The sequence below is a fragment of the Zeus faber genome (assembly GCF_960531495.2).
Source record: "Zeus faber genome assembly, chromosome: 6".
NCBI classification, from domain to species: domain Eukaryota; kingdom Metazoa; phylum Chordata; class Actinopteri; order Zeiformes; family Zeidae; genus Zeus; species Zeus faber.
In genome coordinates this window covers 13,310,919-13,332,405 of record NC_137201.1, presented here as the reverse complement: position 1 = coordinate 13,332,405, position 21,487 = coordinate 13,310,919, and the positions used below count along the sequence as shown (strand labels likewise).

The window sequence follows — 21,487 nt, the reverse complement described above, 5'->3', positions numbered from 1 at the left end:
ATATTTCATAGTTTTTTTGCCACATGACTTAAGAGTGCTTTGCTATCAGACGTGTCAATGTCACCAATGCATTCAGACGTTGCGAAAAGCTTACTTTAAATCCTCTAATATTGTGTATATTTATGCCAAATAGATTTTTATACAGAATAAATGAGCTGCATTCTATATCACGTCTTGTCCCTTTGTGATGTTGTGAAATTAAAGCACATGTACATAGAATATCTACTGTATATTGAAACTCTAGCTCAGGGGTTCTCAAACTGGGGGTCCGTGCCCCTCTAGGGGTCCTTGAAGGATTTCAAGGGGTCCACAAAAATAAACATGGATACATACACAGTATATAGATGTGAAAAAAAAAAAGATGTATATACATATATACGGAAGGCTATGTATATATTGTTTTACTTTTTTCCTTTCAAATACTTGTGATTTTTTGTTCTTACTTAGTTTTGCACAGTTTGTTGGCAAAGTTCAAGTTAAATGTTAAACCATGACAGGTATGTGTGTGTGTGTGTATACAGTATATGTGTGTGTGTGTGTGTGTGTGTGTATATATATATATATATATATATATATATATATATATATATATTTATATATACACACATACAATGAAAAACTTTGGGGGAAAAATACTTTCTACCACTAAACAATGTATCAAGATGATATGGGCAACAGCACCATCTGTCGGGCATGTGGGGGAACTGAGGCCAGGTCTGGCATGCTGCTGCTGTGGCATTATCTATTACATGGAAAAGATGAGGGGCTTCTATGGTGCAAGGCATGGCATCCTAACTATGCCCCCACTTCGGTGCATGCCTCTTCCAATATGCTCCCACGCACAGCATTGTGCTTAAATGCACTTTATTCACATGTTCTGCGGCCTTGCAATCACAACTTGAACTAATAATTCGTTCCAGCGCCCGTGCGTGTTTATTTTTCTCTCGCGGGGGTGGGGGGCTGCGAGGAAAGTTCCTACACTGTAGTAGGTTAAGTTGCACCGCGAGAGCTGCCATTGCTCTCCGGTGACAAGTGTCCTGCTTTTACACCTTCCTTTCTAAATAAGGAAAGCAGGCTGCCAGACATATGACCACCGACCCAATTTGGGAGCTGCCCAGAGCACCCATCATATGCTGCGTGCTCACCCTCCTCACCCACTGACGCCCCCCCCCCCCCCCCCCGCGTCCACTTGAACTCTCCACACATTTGGCATTGCGAGACCCTGCGTGCACGTCTTTTTCTTTTTGTCTGCTTTTTGTAACTCCCCCCCACCATTCCTCCACCCCCCCCACCCCCCATCCTTCTCACCCCCACCCACCCTCCCCCACACCCTCATATCATCCGATTGGAGCAGTCAGCATGATGTCATCTGGAGATGCGACAGCATGGCAAGGTGAAACTGAAACAGGGTTTTGGTAAAGTGGTTGCCCACCAGAGAGGGGGAGAGGGAGGGAGAGAGAGAGAGAGAGAGAGAGAGAGAGGTAGAGAGAGAGAGAGGGGGGGGGGGATCAGCACAACATGGTAATCACCTCCACCTCCACCCCAAAAATACTCCTCCTCTTCCTCCTCCTCCTCCTCCTCCTGTGCCAGCATGCCGAAGGAAGGAAAACAAGAAGAGGAGAAGAGGGGGTATTTTTAGGGGGTCACTAATTCTGGACCACGTGGTCACCCGGGAGGTGACCCGGATGGCCGCCGCGCCGAGGCTCCGCACCAGTATGTCCCGCGGGGCCAGCACGCACTGGACGCCGCCCGCGATCGTCCTCCTGGGGCCCCTGGGGCTCCTGGTGCTCCTCCTGGGGGGGACCGTGTCATCGTCACACCCCGTCCATCCCAGCAGGACGAACGCAACCACCACCACCACCACCACCACCACCGCCTCTTCACTGGAGAGGCGATGGGAGAGCCTGTTCGCCCGCTCCGGCTCCATACTGGGAATGGGAGCGGAGCTGAACTGGGAGAGCGACTATCTGCTGGGCATCAAGAGGGTGCGGAGGCTCTACTGCAACGTGGGCATCGGCTTCCACCTGCAGGTCCTCCCCGGCGGCAGGATAAACGGTGCACACAATGAGAACCAGTACAGTGAGTTGTGACCTCCAGTCGATTAATCGATAAGTCGATCAGTACGGATCTGTGACGAGCGCCCCCCCCCCCAACCCCACCCCCACCCCCACCCCCCGGGTCTGATTTAGTTGCATGATCAATGTCATCAGCTCAGAGACCAAACCGCCTCCATCCTGAGCTGTCACAATTATTACAGCATCGCCTAATTGCACTTATATCGAGCGAATCGCGATCGCATTGTTAATATCGATGCATTCTAAAATGATGTTTCCACCCACATTTTTAGCCAATGTCTCATATGTTGCAATACATATAATGTTTCACCAGTCGGGTTGAGGCAAATGAACCAGTCTACCCCTATATATTACGTTGCAATATCCATTTATTACACTGTTAGAATGAACATAGAATGCAACGGCGTTACTGAACGTCTCCCCGCAGAAAGAGAGTCACCGTCTCCTCATTATCAGCCGTAGCCGTGAATGCGCGGACGCGTTTAGGCGCAACTTTATTTTTTGACGCACGCCAATGACCCGTGCGCGGCGCGGCATTGCGGTTTTCCCAGCACCGCAGTGGATCGATCCCGTCCAGTCGGTGTGGGCGCGAGTCCGCGGCGCTTTCGGTGGGAGGACGCGCGGGGACAAAAGGCGCACCACGGCGTAACCCTGCGTGGATGGGGATCCACTCTGCGCGGGGAGCCGCGACCAGGCCGGATGATCCAGACCATAATAAAAATAGCAACAACGACAACAATAATAATAATAATAATAATAATCATAATAATCATCATTCTCTCCCCCGGCTCGATCCTTTGTGTCCCACCAGGCCTGATCGAGATCTCCACGGTGCAGAGAGGGGTGGTGAGCCTGTGCGGGGTGGAGACCGAGCTGTTTGTCGCAATGAACCGACGGGGCAGGCTGTACGGAACGGTAGGTATGCACGCTATTCCATTTACTGATCCTGGAAGAGGCTGCTCCTAAAATACCAGTTTGGGTCCTTCCGTCCTGTCATGTGTCGGGCTGGTGCTGTGGAGCTTGTTTTCAAACATACAGTGTGTGTGTGTGTAGGGGTTGGATCGTGCCTTTTATAATAGTGCTGGTTATGTGCCATTTCACCAGATCCCAATGGGGGGAATAAGGATGAGGTTAACAGCTTATCAGCTGATACTGACTGAATTCATCAGTTTTCTGTTCTCATAGTGGTTATAATAATAATAATAATAATAATAATTATTATTATTATTATTATTAGGGGCCCTTCCCTGTTTTTATTGTTTCGGAGGAAAAGTATCGGAATTTTAAGTCTAAAACTATCTGGAACACCAACTTGGGCACAGCACGCAAACACAGTTCACGTGTTGCTTGAACAGCGTTGTCACAAACACCTGGGGGTTTAAGTTCAATCCAAATCGATCCACATACAGAGCAGATATTAGCGAAAAACCAACCCGATTTCGATTGATATTAGGGACACGGGCCAATGCATTTATGTCCAACGTGGATAAAACTATTTGGAACACATACTTTGCCAGAACCTATGAACAGAGTTAATGTGTCATTTAAACCAGCATGTCACAAAGATCTTGTGGTTTGGATTTAATCCAAATCGATCCACGTACGGGGCAGCTTTTAGTGAAAAACGAGACAACTTCGACCCCAAATATTCAGCCGCCTTGGTTAAATGACACGTCACTATTCCTAAATAAAATGAACAAGATGAGATTTACAGTAAGATGCTGTATGACGTCATCATATTATTGACTATAAATGTACAGGTTCTGGTTCAGAATGTCCGGTCAGACCGTGTCCAGCAAGCGGTGTGGACTCTGTCACTCTGTAATGGTTCGACATTACCAACTATCGATTTACGTGTGTATTTATATAGCCTCTTACCTGGTAGATGTCAGTAGATCTGTTCGATTTATATTTTAAATATAAGTCCCCTTAAAAATTCAATAAAAAGTAGTCCATAAAAAAATCACCACTTTGAGTCGAAACCACTGAAATGTGCGACTGAGTAATGCGTTCAAGGTCCAGCGAGGCTTCGGAAAAATAGAAGCCATGCAAAGGTATTCACTTTATTTATTATTATGAATTTTTTATTTTTTTTTTCACATATTTTATCAGTGGAAATATATAGCAAGGCGTACAGGATTGAGAGGTCTAGTATTTCCGTTTTTCTGTAATTGACAAATCACAATGGAAAGAGAAAAACCAAAACAAAATAAACAAAAACAAAATACAAGCTAGCGAAAACACCACAAAAACAAACAAGATATATCCAAAAATCCAAACAAGCCCATCCACCTACCAACCCACCCAAATAGCCGTAATGTTCAATTCAGTAAAAATTCTATAGTACAATCATTTTACTATAAAATTACAGTATGGTATCAATTGTCCAGACAGGTGAGTCTCATTCAGGAGGGAACACGGACAGGGTGCTAAAATATGAAATGAAAGGTTGCCATTTCTAAGTGAAATGATCGTAAGATATCTATTTAATTTTCTCAAGGCTCAAGAAAAACATCACGTCTTTTAAGCCAGGCAGACCGAGATGGTGAGGTCGGATATTTCCAGCCAAGAAGTATTCTGCGTCGCGCCAGAAGAGTGGCGAAGGCAATAATGCCCTTTTCTCTAGTACCATAAAAGATAGGTTTGGCTGGCACGCCAACATTTTCCAGAAGAGGGCATGGTTGCACCTTGATCTTGAACTTGAGTTTGAGTATCAAAAACTTAGCACCAAATATCGCTTAAGTTTGGGACAAGCCCAAAACATGTGTACCAAGTCCGCTTGTGGATAATCACACCGGTCGCATCTCAAGTCGTGATCTGGGAATTTAGCTAACCTGCTTATACTACTACTACTACTACAACTTTGAACTGAATAAGACTAAGTCTGGCACAAGCTGTAGAGGTGTTCACTCTATTCCAATGTTCGGTTAAATTCATCTCCAATTCACTTTCCCATTTCGTTTTAATCGTAGGAAAATTATCACTGACAGTCGTAATCTGATAATACATATTGGAGATCAGTCCCCTCTGAGTTGGATGCGTTTCTAGTAGTTTTCCCCATAATGTCTGACATGGGAGGTAGGGCTATGAAGGGAACTGTTTCAGCACAAAGTGACGGATCTGAAAGTATGTGAAGAAATTTGAATGGGACGGATCCTCTTTTTTACATTAAAGTGTCAAAGCTGGAAAAGTGGTCGCCGTCGTAGAGGTCTATGAAACACTTCAGTCCCCTTCTTCTCCACTGTGAAAAGGTTGTGTCCACTATAGAGGGCGGGCATGTGTGATTATTACTAATAGGACCCAGAGAGGAAGCTGTAGAAAATTTAAAGTGAAGGCAAAATTGAATCCAAATTCTAAGAGTGGCAATGACAATTGGGTTAGAAGAATGGCAGGACGGTCTTATTGGAAGAGGAGAGAATACCACGGCAGAAAGAGACGATGAATGGCATGAATGAGCCTCTAAGATACACCAATCTGTCTCAGGAGCATGAACACAGAACTCCATATTTTGAATGTTAGTTGGCCAGTACAGTGGTACCTCGACTTACGACTGTAATTGGTTCTATAAGAACGGTCGTATGTTAAAACAGTCGTATGTTGAAGCAATTTTTCCCATATAAATGATGAAATCATGAAGGGTGAAAATAAACAAAATACACACCACAAACAGAGTAAATATGAAAAAAATATAGATAAGCCACGAACTACGTGCACACGCGATGTAGGTCGCCTGCCGACTGAGAACGAACATGGCCGCCGACGCGCCAACTGCATATTTCCACGGTCGTATCTTGGAGCAGTCGGTCGCAGGTCGATACAAGTTTTCGCGACTATCGCTCCTCGTGTCTTGGATTAGCTGTAAGTAGATGCAGTCGTAAGTCGAGCTACCACTGTAATAATGAATGAATTTCGGAAGAGCGAGGCACACCCATGTCCCGGGGGGCGTTGGAGAAAGACTTTGCTACCTCTCGGAATTTTACCTGCCCAAATAAAGTTCAAGATAGCCTCATCAATAAAATGGAAAAAAAATATTTGGTAAAAATGCATCTCAACGTGTACAGGAATTTTGGGATTATATTCATTTTTATTCACTGGACCCTGCCTGATAGCGATATGGGGCAGACTGCTCCATCGAAGGAGATCATTTTTCATACTCTCAGCCAAGGGGTTAAGTTGGCTGTACGGAGAGAGGCAAGACTACGGGTTATATTGACACCAAGTTACTGTCTGTTGAATTTGACGCGCCAAATCATTTATTGGGAACAGTTCACTCTTTGGAAAGTTGAATTTGTATCCTGTAAATGTGACAAATTCCATTAGAATCAATTCCATCGTAGGAAAGGATGCCACTGGATCATTCCGATATAACAAAATGTCATCTGTATAGAGTGACACAATGATCTATCCCACCCTAGCAGATTACCAGTAGAAGTGGAGATGTTTTCAACGCAATGGATAGCGGTTCTATTGCAACTGCAAAGAGTAAGGATGACAGTGGGCATCCTTGGCGTGTGCCTCTTGTTAATGAAAAATACGGAGAACGTAGTGAATTGGTGCTAATTCATGCTTGCGGGGATGAGTATGAGAGTCTAATCCTGGCACTAAATTGATCACCAAGGCCAAGTTTCTGGAGGGCCGCAAATAAATACTCCCGCTCAATCCGCTCAAAGGCCTTCTCTGCGTCCATTGAGATGAATGCCTCAGGGACCAGCGTCGATTGTGAAGTGTGAATTTTATTGAGGAGCCTGCGAATGTTGGAAAATGAGTGACGTTATTTTATAAAACCCGTCTGGTCTTCAGAAATAATTAAAGGCATGATGCGCTCAAGTCGGCGAGACGGCACTTTTGCGATGATTTTTGCATGTACATTAAGAAGTGAGTAGGGGGGAGGGTACCCTTCGTCAGCGACTCCTGGAACATTCCGAAAAAATTGGGGAAAGCTTATCCTTGTTTTTTTTTTTAACTATGCCATAAAAAGCCATCAGGCCCCAGAGTCTTGCCGCTCTGCATAGATGTCATTTCCATGTCGATCTCTTTAGTTCAGCAATTTGATCTGATTCAAGACAGGGGAAATTTAGGCTGTCTAAAAATGTTGTCATTCGCCCTTTGTTTGAAGTAAAATTCAGAGCTATACAGTTTAGTGTAATTGGACTCAAAAGACCTTGTTAATTTCCCGTGGGCTTGTTACCAGGTTACCATGACTATCTTTAATTTCAAGGATCAGTCGTGATGCTGCTTCTCGCTTTAACTGATGTGCTAACAGCCGACTGTTCTTGTCCCCGTACTCGTAAGACTGAGTACTGGGTCTGCTTTTTTTGTAGATAATGAATTAAACTCTCATTGGAGGTTTTCGATTTTTTTCTTTAAAGTTCAGGTGAGGGATTAGAAACACGCTGCTTATCAATGTTAGTAATGGATTCGGTTACATTTTGTTGTTGCTGCCTCTCCATTTTGTTTGAATAAGACACCAATTTAATTATTTCCCCCTGTCAAACTGCTTTAAGAGTTTCCCACAAAAGGGGGTAGGAGACTGTATTCGATGTATTCGTTTTTATAAAGGTATCTAGGGATTTTGAAATTTCATGACAGAAATCTTTATCGGAGAGCAACAAGAGGTTCAGCCTCCATGGTGGACGGTCCTTCTGAGTCAAGGCAAAGGAGATGTCTGATTGTAAAGGCGCATGGTCCGAAATAATAACGGTAGATATTCCACAGAACAAATAAAGTAATCAATGACAAAAAAGGAAAAAACCTTGAGCTTGGGTTAGAAAGCCTCCAAGGGTTGATATTATCCATTCTCTTTCATAAACATTGGAAAGGATTTGGACATTTTAGTAGGAGGAATCATTCTAGAGCTTGAGCGGTCCAGGCTAGGATCCATTACACAATATAGATCCCCTCAAAAGATCAGTTGCTGTGTATTTAAGTTCGGAAGGGAGGCCGAAAGCCTGTTAGCAAAGTCAACGTCCTCCCAGTTGGAGCGTATACGTTCACCAACAAAACAGGTATGTGGAATAGAGAGCCTGTCACTGTCACATATCGGCCGCAAGGGTCCGATACAATATTTGTTGGAGTACTGCAACCCCCCCCCCGTGCCCTGGTATTAAAATTGGAGTGGAACACATCACTAATCCAAGCTTTTAAGCTGATCACATCTTTTTGGGCCTCTTGAAGAAAAATGACAGATGATCAGCTCTTCGATTTTTTTCACTCTTGAGCGTTTTATCCGTCCATTTAATCCTTTTGTTGTTTTGTAGTATCTCCTGTATCTCCTGTATATCAAAGCATCACAGGAATTGCGAGTATTAGTCATTTATAGTTTTTGGTTTAAAGTAGGGGGGACACTAAAGTCGAGATTAGAGAGAAGGAGTTGAAGAAAATGGTTCGAAAAGAAAGGCGTTTCTGACTCTGTCATTTAGTTCTGTCCTTTTAGCAGCTGTATCGATTAGTTTGTCTGTACTACAGTGTAAGTTAAAGGCCAAACCCTCATTAAAACAAAACACAAAATACCAAACAGACGATCGTAGGTCTACTTCCCCAAACGAAGAGAAGCGCGCGGAAAAAAAACGACTCTTAAGCTTCGAGTGCTTCCACCCACTCACTACCCCAAGCACAAACTAAAACGGGGGATGGCTCCCATACAACAGTCAGTCAGATAAAATCAAATAGAAAGAAAGAAATTCCATTTATAGCAAACAAAGTATTAAGCACATTGAGTACCATTGGTAAATAATAATAAGGAGAAATATTGGCAGAATAGCAACAGCAGTGTGAAAGCCTGTGTAACAAAAGGAGGCAGGCAGAATAATCATTTAAAACAAGATGAATATTATCTTGAGGTATAACTGAGTGTCGCGCACGTCTTTATATCTTAACCTGATACAAGCTTACTCTAAGTACACCAACCACTTAATGTTACCGTTGCTGACTAGAGATTCACAGCAATATTGGCCTGACATTAATTAACACCATTGACAACAACATTGGCTTTTTCAGCCAACCTTTGTTTCTAGGAGTATCAGTTGGTACAAAATAAACCGGGTAAACTTCAATAGAGTTTAATCATAGGCAAGCTACAAACTTCAAGGGCCAATATAGGCATTAATCGGGTCTACGTGGGTCAGCTACCGTATGATTGCATTTATCAGCAACCGATAATCCTACTGCCGCAGTATGTCAACATCAGTCCCATTTTTGTTTAGTCTGTTAGGTCAGTTATGAGTCAAGTTATGAGTCAAGTTACTCGCGCTTCACCAAACCACCGATATTCTGCTCATAGAATTTATTTTCTAATCGAAATTGATTTTTGCAGGAATAAGTCTCCCCCTGGTAGCCCACCTTTAGCACAGCAGGGAAGATCATGCGAAACCTCACTCCTTTCTGGTCCAGAAGAGCCTTCACAGGGTTGAATGTCGCTTCTTGTCGACAGAGGCGCTGTCGTCCGGGGTAGAAGGTGACTCGTCCCCCACGGTCGTTGGGTTTATCCCGACTCACTCTCAGTGCGCGTTCTTTGTCCCGAAAGCAGTGAAATTTCACCATCGTTGGTCTCGCCTTGCAGTTGGGCTCCTAGTGCGGTGCGGCGAGACGGTGCGCCCGGTCCAGAGGCGGTGGAGCGGGGTACGCGTCGCTTCCCGAGACCTCAGCAAAAAAGCCCGACATGATCAGTCCCCTCCACCCTGTCCGTGGTTCATCACTCTCATGTTGCGGCGCCTCCATCTGTTTTACAAGATCATGCGCTGTACCAGCAAGAAGTTTATTACCGTTTTTTAGTGAGGGACACATTTCTTCAAGGTCGACGATTCTGTCACTGTAGCCTGATAATGCTTCCTCAAGACCAGCAATTGCAACGGCCATGGTTCTACGTAGTTCCGCCGAGTTTATTGACAGTTTATCGACAGAGTCTGCCCACGGAGCCAGAGCATCGTCCATCGTGCTTTGGAGGTCGTTGACCAACACGGTGCGCAACTTCTCCAGGTCCGCCGGGAGACATGATGAGTCAACGCTAGCATTAGCCATCTTGGCCTTAGTAGCCGTCGTCTTTCCCGGCGGCGTGGCGGGTCGTTCTCCTTTCTTTGTCCGCAAATGAAGACTCATTGCTTCTCAGACTTAAAGATGAAGCAGTGTAGGCAAAAATATGAAGATACGAATATATGATATGAAGATATGAATGCTTTTTAAGCTGAGTTCTGTAAAAGTAGCGAAGCACGGGGCCCTCCCTGAGGCACGGCTACCTCCCTCACGTGCTAACCGGAAGTCAAAAAAGAAGCGGCGCAACGGTAATTACGAACAGAGATAGCACAGCGTTTTTCGTGTTTTATGGAAATGTAACTTACTCGGAATGTAATCCAAGGCACCAAACCGCCACCAGTCACTGAGAGTGCAGCTGTATTGCTACAGACAACACGATGAGTCCTGACAATGAGAGGTTCTGGTTGACGGGCAAACATGGATGGTTGTTTTAAAGACAGGAGGGTTGCGCTCTGTAGACCTCATAGTGGTTGCTCCGCAAGACGAGCAACCAGGAGGCGACAGACCGGGGGGGGGCCCCATGCAGCGTTCAACTTAAACTCGGAAAATTGTGCTGCGCTTCAGAGTACCCGGGAACTGTAGAAGGCACCCAACACGACTCAAGCTGGACCCCGTGTGTTGCTGCCTGCGGCTATATTTATTATTATAATTGTCCTTGGCATTTTTCAGGCTAAAAGTGTCTGGAACACGACAACCGCTGGAGCTAGGGACACGGTTGGTCTCATTAGAACCGGGACGTTGCAGACATCTTGTGGTTCAAGTTTCATCCAAATCGGTCCACATACGGAGAAGGAACTAGTGAAAACCAGTGCGTGAAAGCCAAATGTTCATTGCTCTGTAGTGGTTACAGACTGCAGTGTGTGTGTGTCTGTGTGCATGTGTGAGCGCTTGTGTGTGTGTGGCCTTACCTGCTTGACGTCGGCGGGACGTTCCATTTGATATCTTATTATTTTGCCTTTTTGTAAATATCAACGCATTCTGTTTGCATCCAACCCGCCGCCGTACACCTCCTGCTGCATTCGAGCCAGTCCTAACACACAAACTGCAGGAGTCGAAAATAGTCGAAAACATATTACGTGTCTGTGTCCTCACACATGGAGTTTGCTTGCAGCTCCAGAGCAACGGCTCTGAATCGTGTTTTATTTTAGTCCCGAAAGTTTAACAAGTTGATGAAATGTCTGTGAAGGAGATGCAGTGTTTAATCTGTTTAAATGGAACCGTGCTGTTAGGAACTTCCACACGGAGTGATTTACTTCCACAGGTGTCATCAGGACTCGGAGAACTCGCGCCATCGTGTCATTTCCTGAGTCGATGCTGCGTTCATTGGAAACTCAGAAAATTTTCCTTGTTTTAGACATAATGCTGATATAAAGAGGATTGACAGTACGAACTGATGGGGTCCAGTCCTCATAATAGTCCAGGCTGCAGGGCTGGAACCCTTGTTTTTGCTTGGATTTTTATGATTATTAATATTTGCATTTTTCGGGCTGAAAGTGTCTGAAACAGGGCAACCGCAGTACGCACAGACATGGTTAAGGCTTCGTTGGAACCGGGACGTTTCAGACATTTTGTTGTTTGAGTTTGATTGATATTGGTGTACATTTGGAGCAGAAATTTGTGAAAAACGATTGCAAATTTACCGGATGTTGAAGAACGTTGGCGTGACTTGATTCGTTTGAAGAGCGAGGACTTTTGTGACATCATCATCCGAAGTTATATAAGTCCAAGTTTCGTCATTTACGTCCAGCAACCTGCGCCCTGTGGACTGCATAGCGTTTGCTACACGTAGACAGACAAGCAGTGCCGATGCTGCCTTTATGAAACTCGGAAAACCGTAACTCACGCTACATTTCACAAAAACTCAAAGACTATTATTGGTTAGGAAGGCGTTCCAAGAACCTTTGGAGGAACTGTCGCTTTCTTTTGTGTCTTATTCAGAGCGACCCTTGATCATGACAGGTCTTCCTCAGTGCGACCCAACCAAGTCACATTAATAAATGGGATATTTTCTTTTGTTGTTTTGTGCAGATGTTTCGACCAACTTTTCAATACCACAATTATCTGACATACACTACTCACAAAAAGTTAGGGATATTTGGCTTTCGGGTGAAATTTATGGAAAATATAAAAAGTTCACGCTACAGTGATATTATATCATGAAAGTAGGGTATTTAAGTAGAAGCATGCAATGGTGATTTCCTCATCTCAAACAATTTATTGAAACAAAAGCCAACAACAGCGGTGGGTTTACCACAACAAAAAATGTCAGTGTCTCAATAACTTGTCATGTGCCCTTCAGGATCAATTACAGCTTGACAATGACGTCTCATGCTGTTCACAAGTCGACTTATTGTCTGCTGCGGCATGGCCCCCCACTCTTCTTGAAGGGCGGCCCCTCAGGTCATTGAGGTTCTGGGGCACAGAGTTACGAGCCTTTACACAGCGACTTAGCTGATCCCATGGGATTCAGGTCTGGAGAAAGTGCAGGCCACTCCATTTAAGGTACCCCAGTCTTCAGCAGCCGTTCCCTAATGATGCCACATCCATGAGCTGGAGCATTGTCGTCCATGATGATGAACTTAGGCCTGTGTTGTTCATGCAGGGGCACAATGACTGGATTAATGTCTTCTTCTTCGTCTTCTTCTTCTTCTTCTTCTTCTTCTTATTATTATTATAATTAAAGGCTGTATCCCTATTGTTATTGCTCTGACGTTTTTATTTTTAATATTCTCAGTGTTTTTCAGGCTTAAAGTATCTTAACATAGCACATGGTTGAGGTCTCGTTAGAACTGGGACCTTCCAGACATCTTGTCGTTTGAGTTTGATCAATGTCAATCTACATGAATTAGTGCAAAAAATGTCGTAATTCTACCGGAAGTGGAAGAATGTTGAGGAGATTTGATTAGTTTCAGGAGTGGGCCGCTTTATGAAATCATCATCCAAAGTGTTATACAAATCCAGTCTTCGTCTCTCGGAACTCATTCGCATCCGTCGACTCGCAACGCGAAGACAGACAACTTGAGCCGATGCTGCGTTTAAAGGAAACTCTGAAAACTGACTCGCGCTGTATTTTACAAAACCCGGAAAACTATAAACGGTTCAGTGATAGGAGGATTTAAATGTATATTTAATACAACACAGTCAATTAATTCAATTATATAATTATAGGACCCAGAATCGCGATTGTGGCGCCTCCCCTTGCGGCTGCCTGCGCGAGCACCTTGTGTCGATTACGCACATTTTGGTATTTTTTAGTATTTATAGAGCTTATTGTGCGTAATCACCGGGTGTCATGACATTTCACTGCATATATGTATGAACGTATGTATATGTATGTGACAAATAATCTCTTGAACTTGAATTTGAACTTGAATGATGTTATTCAGGTAGTTTGGGCTTGTCACTGTACCATTCACAAAGTGTAGGGCAGCTCTGTGTTGACTAGACACACCTGCCCACACTGTAACACCACCACCACCAAAGGCTCGTCTGGTGACAACAGTGGCTGATGCATAGCACTCTTGTTGCCGTCTCCAACATCATTGGCGGCCATAATTTCTGCTCAACGTGAATCAACTTTCATCAGAGAACAGCACTGAGGCCACTGGTCCCTCGTCCAGCGTAAATGCTCCCTGGCCCGTGCAAGACGATGATGCCTGTGCCTGGTGGGTGGTCAGGTACCCTTGCAGGTCGTCTAGCACGCAGACCACGCTGATGTAAACTGTTTTGAATGGGCTGACGTGACACTTGGGTGCCTCTCACCTCCCTTAAATGTGCCTGGAGTTGAGTGGCATTCATCATCCTGTTCCGCAGGGCACTGTTCACAAGGAAGCGCTCATCAGTGTGGGATGTGGCCAAAGGACGTCCACTTCTATGCCTTTCTGTGACTCTTCCAGTCTCTCTGTTGCAACCTGCTGATGACACTCTGTGACACTCTAAGCTCAGTGCCCTCTGAGAACATCCTGTTTGAAGCCTCGCAATGGCGAGGTACTGTTGATCAGTTGTTAGGTGTCGTCTTGGTCTCGTGACGTCAAAACCTGAACTGCATGATGAAGAGGACTGTTTCCAGTCCAATACCAATTCTAATTGAACCAGGAAATGTATTTGTCGATTCATGGATCAAACACCTGTTGTGAATTTTGCCGTTCAGCTCCTTGTTAGAGAACAGCAAGTTGTGCAAAAAGTACTGAAACATTGAACAGTTGGACATGTGCATTCAAACGTTTAGAGAAGGTCAAATTAAGTTCACCTGTAAAGGTTATAGTACATTTTGGGTTCATCCTGAAATTTCACCCGAAAGCCAAATATCCCTAACTTTTTGTGAGTAGTGTATGTTGTTATCATTCCTCCAAAAGTACCACTCAGCTCCATTTTGCCAGGAAAAAAAAAAAACATGTTTGATTTAAATATGTTCATCTGGTCGGTTGGGGCGCTTGGGGCGGTGCTGGAGTGGCGGAGCCCGGTGGGGAGCATGGGGGTTCTCCACTGTGGTCCCTCCCGTGCGGTCCCCACACTCAAAACATTTCATTGTCCCGCATGCGGGAAACAAGTCATTAACTTCAGATTTTGGATTTGTAATCAGATATGAAATGATGGAATGATAGACGGATATTCCTGTCTATTTACACGCCACCTTATGGAACTTCAGCGGGCGTCACATTGCGCTGGAAAAGGGGCGAAAATCAGCAGGTCACCCCGGCTGTCGTGTTCACATCAGAGCCGATCGGAGCTGGAGCCGATGAAAACCTGTGTCTATTGCAGGGTCATTTGACCTCGTACTGAAACCCGGGCGTTACCTTTCCCACTAATGACAAATGACGGATGTTAGCGCCTGTTACTGGGTTTTTGGCGCAGTGGGAAAGGGCTTAGAGACAGACAGCTTGAGCCGGGGTTGCGTTTAAAGGAAACAGTGAAAACTAACACGTACTGCATTTTACAGAACATGTGACGCAAACAGCCAATCGTACCACAGGAGCACCGGTGCTTCCTCCGATCCCTCCCCGGCTGCGATGCTCTCCGGCCCGCAGGGCGCAGTGGGGATGAGGCCCCCCAGAGCTGATGCAGTGGGTCTTCCTCAATTGCCAATTTGAGCTCGAAACTCGCCCTCCTCCCAACCTGAGCCTGGTGCGTCCCCCTTCCCCGCGAAAGGAGAGCGATTAAAGAAAGAATCAGCGATTTTAAGTGACGTCTGACATGGCCCGAGAGAGTCCCTAGGTCCACTCCAAACGTCCCTGCATATAATCCCAGAGTGCAGATTGAGGAACCTCGGATTACGGACCCCTGGAACCTCGGAAACCTGTAATATGTACCAAACATGACTAAACTGCCTGCAGATATATTTATTAGGATTGTTTATCATTTTCCTTGGCACTTTTCGGGCTGAAAGTGTCCGAAACAGGACACCGACACGGTTAAGATGACATAGAACTGGGACGCCGCAGACGTCTCGTGGTTCAAGTTTCATCCAAATCGGAGAAATCCACACGCGGAGCAGAAATTCGTGGAAAAACCGACAAAATTTGAACGGAAGTAGCCAAACTTTGGGTAGTGGAGCAAGATGAGTTTGTGGAGCACTAATATTAATGTATTAAAGTGTTGTCATGCGTAACCTCGCAGGATGATAATATGATAAAACAGAGAGGCCACACCTCACAGGTCAGAAGACATCCATATTTCTGTTGCTCTCACCATAAATACCTATCTGGAAATCATCTCGGTGATTGTGTTTGAATAAGATCCAATGATCGTCTTGACAGCAACTTACACCTTTCAGCTGAAATGTTCATTTGATTGCTCGCTGAGAGCAATCCATTGTCAGTCTTCAATATCATATCTCTCAATGTCAGTATCAATAAACATTTTAAATGTAAAAGAACAGATTACTGTCATCATGGTTTATGCCAATTTATAATTACCATCCATACATTATAAACATATCTTTATCCGTCTGGCTTATACCATGAAATTGCATTTAAAGTGGAAATCCAGAAAAAATAACCAGGTCACTTTCTTTTCACGAGTGTTTGCCTCCTTCTGATTGGTCGTTTAGTGGGGATTTTGTATCACCTTAAGGCGCTGTTCTTTTTTTGGAAAATGATCATCTATATCAACAGTTTACTGCCCACAACTAGCTACGCGCCTGATCGGCGCATTCTTGCCGGGAAAGGAGGACCCCGCCACCAACAATGGAAACGGCACGGGCACATGCATAACGCGAAATACGTTGAAGGGCTGTTTCTTAACAAGTGACAGCTATATAAAGTACACAATTTGAGATTACCACTTTAATCTCTTCACTTCGAACATATATGTTTATGTTTGCATTGCTCCAGAGCAATAGACCGTGAGGCTTGTTTCTCAAGCTTGCCATTAAAACTGACTCTCTCTCTCTCTCTCTCTCTCCCTCCTTCCAGACAGTCTTCCATGATGAGTGCAAGTTCAAGGAGAGCCTACTGCCCAACAACTACAACGCCTACGAGTCCCTGGCGTACCGCGGCTCCTACATCGCGCTCAGCAAGCACGGCCGCGTGAAGCGGGGCAACCGGGCAACCACTGCAATGACTGTGACGCACTTCCTCCCCCGAATATGACGAGCAAAAAGAAAACACCTAAAAAACAAAACTGGCAATAACAAAGAACTTATTTGCACATTATGGATTATTTCCCAGGTAACATAGATATAAACACACACACACACACACACACACACATACACAACATAACAATACAACGCAGACTGCATCAGAAAGAAGCCACTACACAGTATATATTAGTATTTATTGAACTTTATATGTATATTTGGGTAGCTTACTTTGTATTAGAACTGAGGGAAATGCCTTTGCTGCTTTCACGATTTAAGTTGTTTTGATATTCAAATTCGATTTTTTTTTTTATCGGTGCTTCCCATTGGTCGGCTGTTGGTTGGCGTCGTTGTCCTTATCAGTGGAATGAAACAGAGATGTTTGATTACCTCAATGTACCATATCTGAAGAAGAGGAATGAAGAAGATGAAGATGCATGACATTTTTACAGAGAAGATTGCCTGTTTACTCCTGGTTTGATATTTATTATTATTATTGTTATTATTATTGTCCGTCCATTATCGTCACTGTAGGGGGGCGACTTACAGCACTTGGAAACATGGCGACGGGGTTTTTCTTGCTTTGGTGTGAGGCAACGATGCCTCAGATTCCTGCTCCCCCCCCCCCCCCCCCACCACTCGAGTCCGAAATAGGAACAAAACGCAAGTCATCGCTCCCAAGGACACCTCCCCTCAGTCGTCAGCCCAATTCCTGGAGGGCCACGAGTGTCTCCGGGTTTATTTTCTCTTCCTAATTGCTTGGATTAGCGAGTCTCGGGACTCTTTGCCTGAAGGGCGCCCGGCGGAAAACTCCTGTTCATGTCAAGAAATGAAAAAAAAAGATTTGATTTGATTTGGAACTTTGTTACAGCTACAATGTCCAAGGGAGCTTTGACAATCCCAGTTCCGTAGCTCCAGGGTCCGGTCAGAACGACGCGCGTGCGTGCGTGTCCACATGTGTGTATGTATCGCGTGTGTGTGTGTGTGTGTGTGTGTGTGTGTGTGTGTGTGTGTGTGTGTGTGTGTGTGTGTGTGTGTGTGTGTGTGTGTGTGTGTGTGTGTGTGTGTGTGTGTGTGTGTGTGTGTGTGTGTAAACGCTCTTGTCGCGGTGTTGCCGGAGGTTGAAGTTGTGATGTCGTAGCCGTTCGTCCACGATGGAGACGTCGAAAGGTCGATCGATCCTGGGTCTCTGCTCCAGGGGAAACGCTGGGATTCGGAATCGGCCTTTTTTGGATGTGGCGGAATATACCTACTCAACGACTCACGCAGATGTCTATTTTCATTTCTGTATTTTAAACTGGCGAGGACTATTGCAAAAACGCATCGTATTTAATTTCGCACCAAAAGCGGAGATGGTGAAGCTAAACTAAATTCTATCGGTTTTCGTATTGCGTCAAATATCTAGATATTCTGATTTTATCTGTATTATTTGCTGAGTAATGGCACTGTTTGCTAAGTTTGCGTTCCTGGAATTTGTGGACGTTTCTTCGATCGACCAGCTCTTCGATCGACTGTCTGATGACGAAGATGACTGATGATGATTACTCTCACTGGCCACTGAGTTATAGTTTGAGTTTTGTCACATAAATGGTTCTGTAAATTAGGTTGATTCAGGCTTCATTCATGCGGCGTACGATACTTGAATTCAACAACTACTGCTTTGAAACACACACTCCACAGTGGAGATGATTGAGGAAGAGGAGGAAGAGGAGGAGTGGAGTAACTAGAGAGGAGAGGACTTATGTGGGGACTGTGCATGTGGCATCCATTGTTTGCTCAACTGGCTCAGGATGTCGACAATGTGAGGGAAATACCGGAGTATCACACACAATATGCCCCTTCGCTCAGTGGGGCACCTTTAGAAAACAAAACTAGATGGATGGACGGATGTTCGAAATAGAGCCTTGGGATTCCATCTGAACAATTTTGGTCTCAGACCAGTGCTTTTCCCAGTCCGGTCTCTTTGAGTCTGGGAGTGTAAACGGCCCATCCCAGTGACTTCTACGCCTTCCCTCTGCTTTTGGCTTTCAATGCACTGGACCGGACACATTTTTAAGGGCAATACTGATGGGAAAAATGAGTTTCTCCAGTGTACATGAGCAGCCAAGCGATTCAGGAATTCTCTCATAATTCTGGGCCAGTCACAAGGGTTTGATCGTTTTTTTAAATCACAGGGGAAACAGTTCAGACGGTTATAAAGATTGAAATGTAGGCTCAGTAGCACTGGCTTGTTGATATGTCACTGTAGGCAATGGATGCTGTGGATATACTGTAATTCATCATGGTTTACCTCATGGACTTTCTTATTTATTTTCACTGAGAGAATATGTCTCGTAGCCTCTTAAGATCCAACCTTTTTTTTGGCAGAGATGGCAACACAAATGTGCAATATTTGGTTAGATGCAGCCTTGCATTTGTCAGCGTGTGGGCGTGGCCATCGTGGGGTTTTATCATTGGACCCATTTTCCTTGGGGTCAGGACCAGCATGGCACCAGGGATCCATTTCCTTCGAAGGAGATTTGGTTCTCGGTTACGTCGGATTGGGTCATGTAGCAAAAGACTGTCAAATACTGTATAATCACAACACTTCCAGTACACTTTTTGGTATGTGAATGGTTTGCTTTCTTCTGGTGGACTAGAGAACTGTAACAATAACTCACGGAAACTGTGAAACTGAACACTGAATACCCCTGCGATGCCTGATTTAAGGTGATATTTGGGGATGTTGACATTGTGAAAGTTAACGCTGGTTATCCACTATACCAATGAGCACCTGTAGCTTTTTGATTTCTACCTATGGTGACAACGACTAGTTGCTAGAATGAGACTGTTAGTGTGGCACCTATATAAAAAAGCCAATATTCAAACATATTGACACTAAAATTGCAAATGGGGATAATTCATGATTAAGATTAATATACATCATCCGTCATGTTTTTTTATTTTATTTTATTTTTTATGGTATTTATATATTTGCTGGCTTGGTTCTACCTGTGCAACTGTTTGAAACTCCCAGGTTCACAGGCACCTTTGTGTTTTATCTCTCACTTTTCTATTCTCTTCTCTCACTTTTCTATTCCTGCACTGAGGGGCGTGTGCTTCCGCTGAGTCCCCCTCCTCCTTTTTTAACATATTACCTCACCTCCTGCCTTAGTTCTGATTTATTGAGATGATTGTAAATTAGTTTGAAACGACAAACTTCTCCAATCATTTGTTTCTGAAGTAAAATTTTAAAAGATGACGATGATGAGGAGGAGTAAGTGAAATACTATATAATATAATAAATGGTTTTCCTTTATTTTTGTACGTATGTGCTGTGCACAGCAGTCAACTGTATTCCTGAAATGAAAATAAAAGATGTTTTGTAAAAAAAAAAGCTGTTTTGTTTCTTCTTAAGTGTAGACTCAAGCAAAGTTGCTAAGTTTAAAGGTCTTTATAAGTCTCTCTCGGTTAAATGCAATCTGGGCTTTATTATTGGCATGGGAAACAAACATTATTTTACACTGAATAAGCAAATGGAAAAATATAATACAATAAGTGAATGTGAACTACACAGTGCTAAACATTGCACTTCTAAAGACAATACACAGTTAATATTTGCCAACTACAAAAGAACATTACATTTCAAAAGGTTCCAGTTCGAATGCATCTCTGGCGTCCTCTTGTGGCCAAACCGAGCACCTGCACCCACACAGCGTATGGACGGATAGGGGCAGAGATGGGTGTGTTTATTTCACAATAGGGCCCAGAGAGAGAGAGAGAGAGAGAGAGAGGGCTCAAAATACCAATTTATATAATCTTTCAGTGGTGTACACAGAGCATTTTAGGGGCATTATTTTGAACACCCGAGACACCATTTCCAGCATATCTAGAGCACCCAGATTAAAAACCGTACACCCAGATTGCACAGAGCACATAGTGACCTTGACCGGGTTGTTCCTCTCAGTGGACAGCAGCATACGATCTGGGAGTCCTCTATCTTAAGGGCAATTTAGAGGGCACTACACAATGTTTCCTCTATCGTAGGGGCACTCTAGAGGGCACTTTATAACGTTTTCTTCATCCTAGGGGCTGGGGCCCTTTTCTGAGAGGAAGTTTTGAAACACCTCGGAGTTGACTGTTAGTGTAGAGATGGTGTTTTACGGAAAGCTAGAGACCTGTTAATGCCAAACTTCACGTGGCATTTCAGGTCTGTGACAGAAAGCTTCACCTTTTGTAGAGTGTAGGGTTGACGCTAGTTCAAATTGAAGTCTTATTGTTAGACAGTGAACTTCATTCAGACACAAATCACCTATCAAACACTATCAACTATGTGTCATAGTAGGTAGTCGTGTTTTTCATCGTCTAGACACACATGACCAATCATTTGCTTATCTCATCTATACTCTCATCGTCTACAACAGCAGTCAACTCTTAGATCTCCCCCTGCCAAACCGACAGCAGCGGGATTTGTTGTTGTTGCAGCCCGGCTTCCAGGGCGGTGAGGGAGTTGAACCGGCCGCCCGCCATCTGCGGATGTGAAGCAACACCATCACCCCAGCGGGTCTCCTTCAAGCGCAACCGCGGAATCCAGGCGCTTTCAAACATGCCCTCGGGGTGTTACTTTTCAAAAAGCTTGCTCGACATCAAACCCTGAACTCCCCAAAGCTGAAGTCCTCATGGTCCAGCAGCTTATGTCTTCGAGCTGATGACTCTGGTCCAGCAGCTTATGTCTTCGAGCTGATGACTCTGACTGAGCTTGGTCATCTCCTCCAATCATCTGATTAAAGAAACCTCCATTCTGATGAATCGAGACTTGAAGAAC

The 21,487-nt window shown here is 44.4% G+C and overlaps 1 protein-coding gene across 1 annotated transcript; it reads left to right on the top strand.

Moving 5' to 3' along the window:
* Window positions 1-1,685: 1,685 nt before the first annotated feature.
* Window positions 1,686-20,050, top strand: LOC307231388 (fibroblast growth factor 4B-like; the record flags this gene model as incomplete). The annotated part of the gene is made up of 3 exons (XM_080002072.1): window positions 1,686-2,079; window positions 2,887-2,990; window positions 16,517-20,050. The coding sequence occupies 3 exons, from the start codon at window positions 1,686-1,688 to the stop codon at window positions 16,691-16,693; spliced, it is 675 nt and encodes a 224-aa protein (XP_079858198.1). The 3' UTR covers window positions 16,694-20,050.
* Window positions 20,051-21,487: the final 1,437 nt, after the last annotated feature.